Below are 16700 nucleotides of genomic sequence, written 5' to 3'. Positions count from 1 at the left end.
TATTAAAATATTAATAGTTAAAAAGTCAAACGTTCACAGAAAGACACATTTCAGTGAACAGATTTCTCTCATCCCTTCCAGTTTGTTTCTATCCCCTCATCACTTCAACACCATCCCTACCCACTCCTCCAGAGGTAATCAATTTCATTAGTTTTTGTATCTCTACCATTCTTTTTGCAAAAATTCAGCTGATACACATCTATTTTTCCATTCCTCTTCTTTCTAATGCAAAAGGTACAATACTATAATCACTCTTTTGCACTTTCATTTTTTTTTCCAACTTAAAATATATCTGGGAAATTATTCATACCAATTCATAGAGAATGTCCTCATTCTTTTTTTTTAAACAGCTGCCCAGTACTCACACTTGTGTGTGTGTGTGTTCAGTCATGTTTGAGCCTCTGCGACCCTATGGGTTGTAGCCCACTACCACTATGTTCCTTTGTCCCTGGATGGCAAGAATACTGGAGTGGGCCATTTCCTCCTCCAGGGGATCTTCCCAACCCAGATATTGAACCTGTATCTCCTGGGTCTCCTCCGTTGGCAGGCAGATTCTTTACCACTGAGCCACCTGGGAAACCTACTCCACGATGTGGCATACGTTTATTTCACTACTCTCCTTTCTTTGGGGAAGTTTTAAATATTTTGTGATTACTGCAATTCATGCTATAATGAATAACTTTGGGCATTTCTATTTTTGTATACTTGAAGATACATCTTCAAGGTAAATTGCTGGAAGTGGGATTCCTGCAACAAAAGGTAAATGCATACTCGGCTTTGTTAGATACTGACAAATTTTCTTCACAAGGATTGTACCCTTCAGCATTCCCACCAGCAACATCTGAGAGTGCTCATTTCCCAAAGACATGTCACAATACTATGTAGTCAAGTTTTTAATACTTTCCAATCTGAGAGATAAGAACTAATATCTTATTTAATAATTTCATTTTTTAAAGAGCAATCTCTTTCTATGGGGTGACTTGTTAATAAGCAGAAATGTGTAGTCTAGTACCTATACCTTCCATGTTTATATTTTTATAGGAGATACTTAATGCTAAGTCATTGTTTTGACCCTTGATCAATTCATTTAAGCCTCTGTCTTCTCAGAAGCATGCCACAAACATCTAGGGATGGGGGAGTGTCAGTTCAGGCTCACTCACACACGTCGAGCCCTAGCTCAGTTCTGAACCGTGTCCTTGGCCTGCTTCTCACTCTGGCTGCCTGTGGGCTGGAACCTGCTCCTGCTCTTTGTCTCGCATTTCCACGTTGTTTGGACTTGATACTCTGTTTTGTTTGGCCTCCTCAGCTCTGACTAGAAACCTTTTCTCTCAAGGACAGATCCTATCCACCTGTAGAGAAAACCCCCAGCTCCTGTGGTGCAGAATATCCTCTTCAGTCAGGCTTGCTCTCTGAGCAGGTTTGGGAGCTGCTTCCTATTCCTGCTTTCCTCGTGAACCCAGGCAGGCCTCCCACCCTTGCCTCTCCTCTTGGAACTGAAGAGAAAGGGCTTGCAGGCACATCTATACACGGGGAGCACCTTCTGTCACCAGAAGGTGTGTTTCATTCAAGAGTCAAGACATGGGTTCACTTTAAATCACATACAAATCTAGTGTAGATGAAGAATAAATACCATCTTGTGAATCCTCATGACAGACAAATTTATCTAACATTAAAATCTCACCCTCCCTGCCAATACCATGCTCTTTTCATTCAACTTGTATGTTAGATTTTTAAAGGGGGGAGAGTGAGCTTTAACTGAATCAGAAATGACTTAGATACGTCTATAACTGAGGATAATGTCCTCACTTTAGAGTATGGTTTCAGTTTCTTCACTTAAAAACAAGATCATGTTTACAAGAGAATTTTACACACCTGCCAAGCTCCTCTGTCCAAGGAACTGTCCAGGAAAGAATACTGCATGAGTAGCCATTCCCTTCTCCAGGGGATCTTCCCAACTCAGAGACTGAACCCGGGTTTCCTGCATTGCAGACAGATTCTCTTCCATCTGAGCCACCAGGGAAGCCCTTCACATACATGGTAAACATTTACTAAACTGCTGTGTTTAGTGACTGCTGTGTCAGACCCTGGGTAATCAGAAAGCTCACAGTCAGATGGAAGAAACATTCTAAGCAACAGAAAATGACATAGGCTGATCAGCTTATCTGTTTATTCCTTAAAGAAATTCCCTTCTAAGGAGACTGCCTACAATCTTCTATACATTTAAGTATTTATTTGGGGGAGTAATTATTTGAGAAATCTAAAACAAGACAATTATTACATAGCTCTCGTTTATAAGACTGAGGTACCTACTATCAAAAGTTCTGGGTCAGAGAAGACAGTTCAGTGTCAGATACATATACAGGAGATCTTCTCTTAGGGATTAAGCAACTTGCAGACATTTCTATCCACTACTTATTGATATTTATCATTTGGTTCCAGTGCACATTTCTTATTCACTGAAAGCATTCTGGGTTTCAAAAATTGTCTGTGGCCATGGAACTGACTGGGGAGATGACTAGGAAGCATCTTACTTTGGGGAGAATTCATAGCTTCTTTTAAAAGCTGGTTAAAACAAACAAACAAAAACCACAGTTTTCCCAGAAAAATAACCAAATGACCAAAAATAACAAAGAAAAATGACCAAAAATAACAAATTTTGCTTTTGATTTTAGTAGGTCAGAAATCAGCTGAAGCCCATTCATGGACTTCTGGACCCTGACTTAAGAACTTCTGTACCTTGCACTATCACAGAGATAATGTTTCTGAAGCTAAAACCCATGGTTGGCAAAGTTTTTTGTAAAGGACCAGATGGTAAATACGTCACAACTATTAGACTCTGTTGCTGTAGTGTGAAAGGAGATATAAACAATAAGTAAATGAGTGGCATGGCTGTTTTCCAAGAAAAATCTTATTTATTAAAAAAAAAAAAAATTCCACCATGGCAGGATTTGGCCCATAGACTATAGTTGAATGACCCCTGTCTTCGAGGAAGGGACTGTGAAGTGGAACATTCTCAAGGCTTTTATGAAAAGTTCTGTCAATTTTCCTTCTAAATGCCTTCTGAATCCACCTTTCTCACCATCTCTTCTTCCACAACCAAAGTCCAAGCGACTACCTTGCCTCCTGTTCTGTAGTAAAAGCTCTTAATTTATCCCCTTTAGAGTTGTTCATTCTAGCTTCACTTCACTGTTCTCCACACTATGACCAAAATGCTAATCTGATTATGTCAACCTCTTTTTAAAACCCTTCAGTCTCACTGGGAAGCTCAGGAGAAAGATCAGAATCATTATCTTGGCCTTTGCGGCTCAAGGCTATGGTTTTTCCTGTGGTCATGTATGGATGTGAGAGTTGGACTGTGAAGAAGGCTGAGCGCTGAAGAATTGATGCTTTTGAACTGTGGTGTTGGAGAAGACTCTTGAGAGTCCCTTGGACTGCAAGGAGATCCAACCAGTCCATTCTGAAGGAGATCAGCCCTGGGATTTCTTTGGAAGGAATGATGCTAAAGCTGAAACTCCAGTACTTTGGCCACCTCATGCAAAGAGTTGACTCATTGGAAAAGACTCTGATGGTGGGAGGGATTGGGGGCAAGAGGAGAAGGGGATGACAGAGGATGAGATGGCTGGATGGCATCACTGACTCGATGGACGTGAGTCTCAGTGAACTCCGGGAGTTGGTGTTGGACAGGGAGGCCTGGCGTGCTGCGATTCATGGGGTCGCAAAGAGTCGGACACGACTGAGCGACTGATCTGATCCCCTCATCTCTTCATGTTTTTCTAACCTCATCTTGAATTGCTGTCCCTCTCACTCACCATGCTGCGGCCACACCGGGCTTCTCTTGATTCCTGGAGTACACTACACTCCTACCATCACAGGGCCTTTGACCAGGCTGTGCCCCCTTGCCTATACCATGCTCTCTCCCATGTTTCTATCACACCCCCCTTTTATCCTGGTGAAATCATCTCCAACCTTCATATTTCGGCTCAAGCATCACACTCTTAAGAAGTCTTTCTGGATGCTCCCTCTCCAATCTAGCTGAGATCCTTTGTTACTTCTTCTAATAGAGCAACTGTGATCTTCTTATTAAGAGCTCTTATTTCAACTCATAATTATACCTTCATCTGTTTCGTCATTCAGTGAATGTAGTCTCCCCCACTTGACTTTCAGTTCAGTTCAGTCACTCGTGTCTGACTCTTTGCGACCCCATGAACCGCAGCATGACAGACCTCCCTGTCCAACACCAACTCCTGGAGTCCACCCAAACCCATGTCCATTGAATCGGTGATGCCATCCAACCATCTCACTCTCTGTCATCTCCTTCTCCTTCTGCCCTCAATCTTTCCCAGCATCAGGGTCTTTTTAAATGAGTAAGCTCTTTGCATCAAGTGGCCAAAGTATTGGGAGTTTCAGCTTCAGCATCAGTCCTTCCAATGAACAACCAGGACTGATCTCCTTTAGGATGGACTGGTTGGATCTCCTTTCAGTCCAAGGGACTCTCAAGAGTCTTCTTCAACACCACAGTTCAAAAGCATCAATTTTTCAGCGCTCAGCTTTCTTTATAGTCCAACTCTCACATCCATACATGACCACTGGAAAAACCATACCCTTGACTAGATGGACCTTTGTGGACAAAGTAATGTCTCTGCTTTTTAATATGCTGTCTAGGTTGGTCATAACTTTCCTTCCAAGGAGTAAGTGTCTTTTAATTTCATGGCTGCAATCACTATCTGCAGTGATTTTGGAGCCCAGAAAAATAAAGTCAGCCCCTGTGTATACTGTTTCCCCATCTATTTGCCATGAAGTGATGGGACCAGATGCCATGATCTTAGTTTTCTGAATGCTGAGTTTTAACCCAACTTTTTCACTCTCCTCTTTCACTTTCATCAAGAGGCTTTTTAGTTCCTCTTAACTTTCTGCCATAAGGGTGGTGTCATCTGCATATCTGAGGTTATTGATATTTCTCCTGGCAATCTTGATTCTAGCTTGTGCTTCTTCCAGCCCAGCGTTTCTCATGATGTACTCTGCATAAAAGTTAAATGAGCAGGGTGACAATATACAGCCTTGACGTACTCGTTTTCCTATTTGGAACCAGTCTGCTGTTTCATGTCCAGTTCTGACTGTTGCTTCCTGACCTGCATACAGGTTTCTCAAGAGCACCTAGCAAAATGCCTGGCACAGAACAGGCACCTCCTCAATATTTACCGAATGCATGGAAGAGTCTTTCTGGTAGTCCAGCATACTGAGTGCCACCTGGAGTTGGAATTTTCCATAACAATAAATAATGCTGCTATTGCAACCATTTTGCCTCTATGTTACTTTTTCTCTACTTGCTACCAACACTATTGTTTTCTTATATGTGTTTGGTACACACACAATTTGGGGTCAGCCTGAGGACACACATCTACTGCTTTGCAGCTAAGGCAGAAAAATTTAAATGTCTGCCTCAGAAAATAGAATATTGGTTCATAAATATGTTTTAGTAATACGAGAAACTAAGAAACTATATTTTTTCTTTGAAACTTAAACATACACCAAGAGTTCTTAATAGCTTTTCTTCATAGGATTCATCTCTCATTTGAAGCAGGAAGATCAAACAATAAGTTGGAAACACAAATTCTGTGTTAGGAACTCTTCTGTATGTCTCTTAAGAGGGATTGAAACAAGTATTAAGATGCTATCGTTTCATTTTGGTTGTTTCCTGCAAAAGGTCTCTAACCAGTTTCTCAGTGTTCTTATTTTTGAAGGCCTTTTACAACATTTCCACCAAGTGCTTATCTAGTCTATGGATTTAATTACCATCACTGACTGTGCACTTACTACTTTCCAAGATCATATTTCATCTTCAAATAGCTTTGACTATTAGAAAGTTTTTCTTAATGCTGAGGGAAAAAATTTAATTTCATTTCCATGCTTCTCCTACAGCTACCCCTTGGGGCTCCTAAAGAACAATTTTAATCTTTTTCTAAGACACAGTAGGAGAGAGTTAAGCAACTGTCCATCCAGAACTCCTTCCCCTCCCTCTCCTTGCAACAGCTCCCTCTGGCCGTATGACCTGGAATGATCCTGTTCCTGCACAAGCCCAGAGGCTCAACACCTGACTTAATCTGGGTCAATCACTGTGCTTCCCTAGAACTTCTGAAACTGGGTATGAAAAAGAAGGACAGTCCCAGAATGAAGATGGACGCCCAAAGAAGTGAAACTCAGAAGCCACTGGTGACCACACTCCCTGTCATGTGGTAGAAGCCAGTCTGAAGAGAGAATGAAGAAGCTTAAAGTCCGGGTTCTGGGAATAAAACAGTAGTGGTACAAACTGAATGTACTGGCAAACTGGGGAGATGATATAGGAGTTTGGTTTAGTACATCAAGAATCTGAGGTCTTGCTCTTTTTTCTACGTGATGATGTGTTAGAAATATTTAGGATCCATTACCAGGTCGCAGTCTTAGCTCTTGTTTATGCTGACACTGCTCCACATCCATCTGCTATCATCGGCTTCTATGCTTTTAGAATCTCTCCCCTGCAATCTTCCCCCAGCCAATCTGGACTCCCTTGAATCCAGAGCGAGCTTTTTAAAACTTTCTCTTAGGGCAAAAGCCCAAATTCTACAAAAAGCCCAAATTCTTAAGCTCTGTATAGTCCGATCCTTACTATCTCTACAGCATATTTTTGTGCCTCCCCTCACTGTTACTGCCACTCTACCCCCAAGCGTCAGAGGGAGAGCCCATCCTTACTTCGTCTCTTTCCCCATAATAGCCTAATCTATAGACCGAATGTTTACATCACCTCCAAATTCACAAGATGAAATCTAACTCCCAGTATGATGGTGTCTGGATGTATGGTCTTTGGGAGGTGCTTAGGTCATGAGAATGGAGCTCTCACAAATGGGATTTAGTGCCCTAGAGGGTCTTGACTCATCTGCCATATGAGGTCACAGTGTGAAGACAGCAGTCTATGAAACATGAGGAGGGCTCTCACAAAATACAAAATCTGCCAGGACTTTGATCTAGGACATCTCAGCCTCCAGAACTGTCAGAAATAAATCTCTGTTGTTCATAAGCCACCAAGTCTATGGTATACTGTTATAACATCCTAAATGGACTAAGAAACCAAGTTTACTTTCTCCATCTTTTGTCTCAAATTTTACTTTGGAGAATCCCTGCCTGAGTTCTAATTCTACTGCAGCTTTAAAATCAGTCAATGTTCCAGCAGAAAACACTTGGTACACTCAAATTAGGATGATATGAGGAGGGTTTAAGAAAGGGCTTATTACAAAGGTAAGGGTGGGAATGGGGAAACCAAAGGGATAGTCTAGAATTCCAAGGCTTTCGCCATCTCCCCTCATCCACCCTCAGCCCCGAGGGAGAAGAAAAGAACAGTGGGCAGAATCCACAGAGAGAGAGGGTGTCCTTCACAGGGGCTCTGCCAGGCTGTAAGATCCATAAGGCAGACAATCATGTCTGTCTTCTTCACCTTTGGCTTGATACAGATACTCAATAAATGTTTGTTGAATGAATGAATGAACAAATTCTTGTAGGAAGGCTGAGGCTATACGAGAAAGATATACAAGTGAGAGTGAAAAGATTGGAAAACGGATCATTCTCTGAGGAAGAACCAGAGAGGAGGTTAGGAGAACACACCCTGGGAGCAGTAGGAGGAATAACAGGAGTCATAAAAGGCAGCTAGCTGAGAACATTATGAGAATGATTCTTCCCAGATACTTCTTCCTCTCTCATCATAAAAGTGCTCCCAGAGGATGTTTACATTATGGCGACATCTGGAATAGGACTATGTCTCTTCTGCAGCAAAAGTTGGGAAACGCATTATGTAAACAAGTACTGTATTTTTTTCTCATATAAACCCAGGTTTATTTAGACATGTAGCAAACAGTCATACAAAAGGAAAATCATATTCTTTCTTCTGGCCTCTACAAAATGACTTCTCTTGCCCATGTCTTTGCAAGAAAACCCATAAAACAAAGAGAATCCGGCTCCCCTAAGTGTTCAGTGCTACAAGAAATCACAAAAATCATTATCTTATTTTACTCTGCTAAATACTTTATACATTCTCTGCAGAACTGAATATCTTTCCAGTTTGGCAGTATTTTCCCTTAGGTTAAGAAAATATTAATGACATATCATCTCGAGATTATTTTACAGACATTGACTCATTAGATATAGCAGGTAATTCAACTCTGGAGGCACAAATCCAGGCATCAGCCATCAAATATAACTATAACATGTGACAGTAATATCCCATCTACTTGAAACAACATGGAAAAAAGGCTTTTCCACACTATTATCAGCTTAGCTGCCTTATAATTTTACACTGAATAGATGTTTATCAAGCCCCTGCAGTGCTGCAGACTTTGTGCTGTGTATTGAGGAGTAAGACATGACTCCTACCCTTGAGGAAATCAGTTTCCTGAAGACAGACTGTTAAGACCAACATTTATAAGAGAGTAAAGTAAGTATTGCTAAAAAGAGGTAAGCCCAGGGAACCTCTTAGGAGGAGGGCTGTGATAAGGACTTCTCTGTTTAGCAAAACTGATGAAAGGATTCCTTCTGAAGTACGAGAATGAGGTCACAAGACAGAGAAGAGAAGATGGAAGGGTCTTCTAAAAGGAATGCATGCACCACAGTAGAACGGTGTAGAGTGTCTGAGGTCCCTCTAGCAGTGTGACGTGATGGGCAACAGGTATTTACACACATGTTGAATGAGGAGATACAACAATACTGAAGAAGGCAGTGGTCTTGAATGGCAAGCTAAGCAATTCCTACTTTATTTATAATGCCCTGGGAATCTACTGAAGGCTTTTAAGCCAGAAGAATCTTGGATTTGCCTTTTAGAAGCATCATGGTGGCGTCTGTGTGGAGAATGGGATGGTGGGGAATAAGAGAGGGGCCATAAAAGTCATTTAGAAGTTTGCTGGATAATCTAGGAAAGAAAGAACAATTTTATTTAGGAAGTTTAGTTCACATGTGTTTGAAAACACATATGAGGAACACAGAACCTTCCCCTTGACAAAATTCACTTTCCACTTTATCCAACTGCTGTTGTAATACACAGCAATCTTCCAGGAATATATCTTGTTTTTGTAATCCTATGAGAGTGAAGGTCTCTAGAAATGGCAGCATAGTTCAAGGACCTTAACACTCTCACAAGGAAAGTTTTAGCTTCTTTCTGTGTGTCCCATATGTTATATAAGTTAAATTCAAATAGTTATTGAGTATCCTTGTGCCCAACAGTGTATTGGATATATGAGGATACTGAACAAATACAAGACAGGGAAGTAGTCAAAGACAGGAATAAGCAAGTGAGAAGAAAAGACAGAAATGCTCCTACCTCCCCCAGATAGGGGAAGATACTTGGCCATGTATATGGCTATAGAAATGCAAATTAAAATGAGATACTAATGACACATAACGGCTTGGCAAAAGTTCTAAAGTTTGATGATACTCAGTATGAGCTGAAGGGATGTAAATTAGTGAACAATTTGGTAATACCTATCAAAATTACCTTTGACCAAGTAATTTCACTGTTAGAAGCTTACTGTAGGACTTCCCTGGTGGTCCAGTGGTTAAGAATCCACCTGCTAATGCAAGACACATGAGTTTCATTCCTGTTCTGGAAGGATTCCACATGCCTCGGGGTAAATAAGCCCGTGGACCACAACTACTGAAGCTGGTGTGCTTTGGAGCCCATATTCCACAACAAGAGAAGCCTACACGCTGCAATTGAAGACTACCCCCAACTTGCCACAACTAGAGAAAGCTTGTGCAAAGCAATGAAGATGCAGAGCAGTCAAAAATAAATAACTATTTAAAATAAAATAAAATAAAAAAAAAACTTATTGTAAACATATACTTGCCCAAGCTCATAAAGATATGTGTGTGAGGATATTTACTATAGCATTGTTTACAGTAACAAAAAGCTGGAAACCCCTGAAACGTCTAGCAGCAGAGTACTTGCTGAAAAAACTATGATATATCCAAACAATAAAATAATATCCAGCGGCTAATTAAGAATGTTTTGATTGTCATGTGAAAATTCAGAAAGAGGTTAAAAAACCTATCCAGTAAAAATCTAAAAATCAAGTTGTATTGTAGAAGAGTATACAGTTTTATCCCATTTGTCAAAAAATCCATTGTTGTTGTTGTTCAGTTGCTGAGTGGTGTCCGATGCTTTGCAACCTCATGGACTACAGCACACCACACTTCACTGTCCTTCACCATCTCCCAGAATTTGCTCAAACTCATGTCCATTGAGTCTGTGATACCATCCAACCATCTCATCCTCTGCTGTTCCCTTCTCCAACTGCCTTCAGTCTTTCCCAGCATCAGGGTCTTCTCCAGTGAGTCAGCTCTTCGCATTAGGTAGCCAAAGTATTAGAGTTTCAGCTTCAGCACAGTCCTTCCAAGGAATAGTCAGGGCTGATTTCCTTTAGGATTGACTGGTTGGATCTCCTTGCAGCCCAAGGGACTCTCAACAGTCTTCTTTAGCACCATATTTCAAAAACATCAATTCTTTGGTGCTCAGCCTTTATCACAGAGAAGGCAATGGCACCCCACTCCAGTACTCTTGCCTGGAAAATCCCATGGACGGAGGAGCCTGGTAGGCTGCAGTCCATGGGGTCGCGAAGAGTCGGACACGATTGAGCGACTTCACTTTAACTTTTCACCTTTAAGCACTGGAGAAGGCAATGGCACCCCACTCCAGTGTTCTTGCCTGGAGAATCCCAGGGACAGGGGAGCCTGGTGGGCTGCCGTCTATGGGGTCGCACAGAGTTGGACACGACTGAAGAAATCTGGTAGCAGCCTTTATCATCATTCAGCTCTCACATCCATGACAACTGGAAAAACCACAGCTATGACTATACAGAACTCTGTAGGCAAAGTAATGTCTCTCCTTTTTAATATGCTGTCTAGGTTGATCATAGCTTTTCTTCCAAGGAGCAAGCATCTTTTAATTTGATGGCTGCAGTCACCATCTACAGTGATTTTGGAGCCCAAGAAAATAAAGTCTGTCACTGTTTCCATTGTTTCCCCATCTATTTGCCGTGAAGTGATGGGACCGGATGCCATAATTTTCATTTTTTGAATGCTGAGTTTTAAGCCAGTTTTTCACTGTCCTCTTTCACCTTCATCAAGAGTCTCTTTAATTCCTCTTCACTTTCTGCCATCAGGGTGGTGTCATCTGGATATCTGAGATTACTGATATTTCTCCCTGAAATCTTGATTCCAGAACAGTATGAAAAAACACATAAACAAAACATATTTTCTTGTATATGCATAGAAAGTTTCTGAAAGGTGCACAAGAAACTGTTAATCTGGGAGCAGGAATGTGAGGTTGGGGATGGAAGAGTAAGACTTATTTCTCATAACTATTTTTCTACTTTGGCTGAATTTTTTTTTTTTACTACTTTTCTTTTTAAAGGCAGATTCTTGTTCTTCAGTAGCTTCCAATTTGATGGCATCTATAAGAAAACTCCTCTGAAACACAGCTTAAAAATATCTACCAAAAAGTGCTTTAGGTTGACAGGTGCTTACTGGAAACAAAAGTCTCAATTTGTCTCTCAACCAATGGAGAAGGAGGGAAGAAAATGGGGTGCGCCTTCCTCATGCCAACACACACCATCTGAGCTGATCCTAGCAGCCTTCCCCATTGGAAATATCAACTTCAGCGATGAAAGCAGAACGTTTTGGGTCTTTATAAATGTTGGTAAAGTTCCTGGAAATTGTCAAGATTTCATTTGCATAAACAACAGCAGCTTTAATGCTATAGCTATGACTAAAAAAAATAGGTGGTGGCTTATTATTTTTAACACATCATCCACTAGCCTGGGTATGAAAGCAAAATGGTTCCTGGCTGACATCAGCAATGTCAGGTCTGACAATTCACTGATACAACCTGACAAAGAATAGTTACAATGGAAAAATCAAAAGATGCTCTACCACAGAGGGGAGGGAGGCCTGGCTTAGAGCTCAGAGGGAACACATAGCCTCTTCTCATTTTAGGAGATGTAGTCATGGGAGTGTATGAAAGAAATTTAAAATTATGTTTTAATCAGCTTTTCAAAGAGTTTCTTTTCTTTTTTTAGTTACTGGAAGATAAAAGGTCTTAGCGTCATGGAAAACTAAGCAGTGACTCACTTACCCTTTACCTTTTGTTGGAGGGGAATAATTTTGGGGTGAAAATTCTCAAGGAAGTCAGTTTATCTCCTCAAACCAGAAAAAACTAATCAAGCATTGTCTGATTAATTAGAGAAACTTGAAAAAAATGCTATCAAGGCCTACAGCTGTAATCAATTTAATCAACATGCAGAGAGCCAATCTGGTTTTCTTGATTAACAAAGCTGAATGTTAAACAGAGAGTGTGACATTGTAGTGCCATTAGCTAAAAGCTACAAATTGAGCATTTTCCCTAAATACTCAAAGTCAGGTCAGGAAACAGTGAAAACTTTCTTTCTTATGATGAGGACCATGGGAATGAATATTTCAATTTGTTCCCTTGATACTTTCATGCCAGAAGTTTCATATAAATAGCAGAAATGTGTAGAAACTTCAGAATGCTTCAATTAAGACAAAAAAAAAAAAAATCAACCTCCTGGAAAGACCACATAATAATAAAATAAAGACAAAAGAAGTGATGTGAGATTTCTCTGTTTAATATCATCCAAGTTGGTATGGAATTCAGCACGAACAGACACATGAGACACACAGAGATGAAATTTCTCTTATTACATTTTTAAGATGTGAATGCAAAATGCATCTATATAGTGCCTAATGAGTAAATTGGAAAATTCAATTTGCTTATTTTATTTGCATGAAGTCAATTTAAATGTCTCATGCAAGATTGCCTTATTAATGGTTTGTTTCTTGCTCTTAAAAACCATAGTAGTATAGCTATAAAATGATGATTAGATTTTGTGTGGCAGATCTTTGCAATGCAGTCTGGAGTTTTATCTGTTAAAACAGTAATTCTCAATCTTTTTTTGGGGAAGGTAAAATTCTCTTTTTCTGTGCTTGAAATTTAGTAATACTGCTAAATGCTGCTAACTAGTGTGTGGCGATCAGATATTATATTTGTCATGTATAATTTTACCAAAATAGGTTTGTTATGGAGATATGTCAGTGACTTCCCTAAAAATTACATTGAAAATAATTCAAAGTCCTCTTACTATCATTCCCATTCCCATTTTCTTGAAGAGAAGTGGAAAGGAAAGAGTACATAGGGCATGGAGGGAAAATGTACAGAGCGAGCTGGTGGAAGAGCTAAAGTCTACCCATTAGTACGTATAATCGTAGTTTTGATTTTGGTTGGCAGAACACACTTTTCTGCTATCTCTTCTGCTGCTGCTGCTGCTGCTGCTGCTGCTGCTGCTGCTAAGTCGCTTCAGTCGTGTCCGACTCTGTGCGACCCCAGAGACGGCAGCCCATCAGGCTCCCCCGTCCCTGGGATTCTCCAGGCAAGAACACTGGAGTGGGTTGCCATTTTCTTCTCCAACGCATGAAAGTGAAAAGTGAAAGTGAAGTCGCTCAGTCGTGTCCGACTCTTCGCGACCCCATGGACTGCAGCCTACCAGGCTGCTCCATCCATGGGATTTTCCAGGCAAGAGTACTGGAGTGGGGGGCCATTGCCTTCTCCGATCTCTTCGGGGAACCTAGCTTTTCTTTCCTATGGGCAACTCTCATCATGTGCTTTCGGATATAAACCTTCCTTCACTCCCAGTCTGGGGACAGGCTTGAGACCCAGGGTGGGCTAGAGTTTACTTTTGGGCTTTTGTTGGGTTTATGAGAAGGGTCCTGACTCAAGTCCACCAAAACATGTACAGGTGAATGACATCTATTGAGTGTATTTTCCAAACAGAAAAAAAAAAAAAAAGGCAGCGCAAAACTGTGAAAGGTTATGGTATTTCTCAAGGAGTCCTTCAGAACCTATTTCTATGGGAAGTTTGAATATTATTTTACAGCAGAAGGATACACATAAAATGAGGATTTTTTCATTACAAATAAACATCTTTGAAGATGCAGAGCAAACAACTGTCTCTTCAAATAACAGATTTACCTGATCTTTGGGGGACATTCAAAAATATCTGAATGCCACTTTATACCTCACTTGTGGGTGTTGACAACAGAGTGGTGACAAGGCCACAGTCGTGCTTACATGGAGCTTACAGTTAGGGGTGGAGACAACATATATATATATATATATATATATATATACACACACACATTGTAAAAAATACATATATAGAAAAAGAATATATATTATATATTCATAAAGAAGTGAAGGAGTTCAGTAAATCCTAAAATATGCCAATTTGACATAATGATTATCTTGACCTGAAAGCAATGAGAAGAAACAGACAGAAGAAGAAATCTACTCACCCCATTTCTTCCAGGATGGGTAGGATGATTTTAATCATTGGAGACAACTCTAGACTCTTATCAGAGGTGGCACCAGAGGAAATCTATTAAGATGTAACAAACTTTACTAACTAGCCCTCCCTTCCATTAGTTTCCCCATGTATTTACCCTCCCACAATTTGCCACCTCTAAGAGTCTCAGAGTTTCTTTTCTTTGTCTTAACCACTTTGCTAAAAAATTTATTGTTCTTTGGTTAAGATGCTGTGAAGCCAAAGTTCTAACCACTCCTCTGAGTTCCATCGCTGAGTTCTTCCATGTGTACGTACACTACATAAGTGTTAGGAAGCTCCTGTTGGTTTGCTTTCCTGTTTGTTTTGTTAGTTTGTCTTTTGTCAGTCGAATTTGCAGGAGAACCTGGGAGGGTAGAGGGAAAAAGTATTTTCTCTCCTACAGATAGCAAAAAATGCTATTAAAATTTTTACAATGAAGATTTAATGAGTATTTCATACTAACAGCTCTAGCATAGAGTTAAGGTGCTAGGTTTTCATGAAAACTCCAACCTATTGCATATGGATTGATTCCAAATGCATAAGGAGATGGAGAACCACAGAATGTCTGATTTGGAGCCATTTCTCAGAGATGGATATTTCTAACCATACTAGGCTTCTCAGATGAACAAATTAAATTCACATTTAAACTGTTTACAAGGGAAATCCTACTGCTAAGAATCCACAGACATTTTCAAGTGCAGAGCACTGTGCAAGGAGTAAAGGGGAAGCAATGGGAATCAAATAGAAAAAAATGCATTACTTTTGAAGAGCGACCACTTCAACTTCTAGGATTGATTCCCTAAAACCAGCAAGGCTTGGTTGGTCACTGAATGGAACACTAACATGTTCCTATGCTGCATATCTGGATGAACATTTATTTAATCCACATGGAAAACACAGTGACAACTGGGTATAGCGTTCAGCATTAGGGATGACGCATCTATTTGGGATACCAACAGAGCACATAATTTAAATTGCACAGATTTTGATTTGACCTTAAATTTCCTTTTAGCTTTGCAAATTTGGGGTTAAACTCTGTGCCTCTGTCACCTCACCTGGAATATTGGAATTATAGGACTGACAACACTACGCTGTGGTAGGGATTAAATAAAGTAGTACAGCATATGGAAACTCTCACCACTTAGCGCCTGCTACAGAAATGGAGTGAATAGTGATAGGTGTAGTAACAGTAACAGCGTTAGTAGCTATTATTATTTGAAATTACAGAAAAAGAGTCACTCTCAACTTTATATAACACCTTTTAGAGAGTCATAACACAACTATGTGTTAAAGTGCTTTGTAACTAAGCCCTTTGTGCAAATCAACAGCATAAAACTTTGCAGCCTTTTCTAACTTTAACAAGAGAATAATTGCCTTAAAATTAGAATACAAAATAAAACCATCTAAACCTTTCTAAAGAATGATTGGGACTTAATGGTACAGAAAGAGTAGGTGGGGTTTAATTTAATGCTCTAATTTAGCTCTCTGGGCTTTTGTAAAGAATAACTACAGGGTATCATTTTCATCATTAAGTGTGTCAGATTATCAGATGCCATATTTATGTACTGATTTCCATTTTCTTTTCAAAGTTTGGTTATTCCTTTATGTTCACTAGTCAAATAAAACAATGATATGCTAAAAAGAAGGCTTTGTGAGGTGAGTGACAATTTAATTTTCCCTCAGTGTTGGGTGGCTGCACAAGAAAATAAAGAACTGGAAAAAGCTGACAGAATCTTAAGTTGACTCGATTAATTTTCCAGTAGTTGCAGGGTGTATTAATTGTAACATTTCGGTTAATAAAAAATATTATGATAGGATGCTGATCTGGGTGATAAACGGACTTTTGATCAAATATGATGGTAAGATGCTATTTTTAAAACATAGGGAGGAAATAATCAGATTTCTTTTGTGGCTGGGACCGTTCTAATGCATAAATTGGACTTGTCAAGGAGGGCGATAATTCTTTACTGTCACCAAGCTACCATCATCACCATTATTATTACTTAGGGTGTTACCCCAGTTTCTATTCAACCTAAAGATGGTCCTTGTTCCATAGAAAGCTAACATGCTAAACTGTAAGCTTAGCAGGAAGATATAGAAACACTTGAACATCAGAAAGGATGGAAGGTACAGAAATACTCAAATACCAGAAAGAGCAAACCGACTATTATCAGATTAAGAATTACACTAATGGCTCTTAGCAATAAATTATCTTATTAAATACAACATACACACAGAAAAGTGCACAAATAATAAACGTGCAGCTCAATGAATGACCTGAAAGTTACT

General features: G+C 39.9%; 1 protein-coding gene across 9 annotated transcripts in view; it reads right to left on the bottom strand.

The window, feature by feature from the left end:
• The window catches only part of CFAP20DC (CFAP20 domain containing), a 253072-nt gene that overhangs the window by 22087 nt on the left and 214285 nt on the right, over positions 1 to 16700 (bottom strand). Inside the window, exon 16 of one of the 9 annotated variants that reach the window (XM_055558828.1) lies at positions 1921 to 2084. The exons of the other annotated variants lie outside the window; for them this stretch is intronic. Coding sequence (XP_055414803.1) covers positions 2078 to 2084 — 7 coding nt within the window. The 3' untranslated portion in view covers positions 1921 to 2077. Of the gene's footprint in view, positions 1 to 1920; positions 2085 to 16700 lie in introns of those variants that run through there. 9 annotated transcript variants of the gene reach the window in all.

This window comes from Bubalus kerabau, chromosome 20 (assembly GCF_029407905.1).
Source record: "Bubalus kerabau isolate K-KA32 ecotype Philippines breed swamp buffalo chromosome 20, PCC_UOA_SB_1v2, whole genome shotgun sequence".
NCBI classification, from domain to species: domain Eukaryota; kingdom Metazoa; phylum Chordata; class Mammalia; order Artiodactyla; family Bovidae; genus Bubalus; species Bubalus kerabau.
This window is presented reverse-complemented; position numbering and strand designations above follow the sequence as displayed.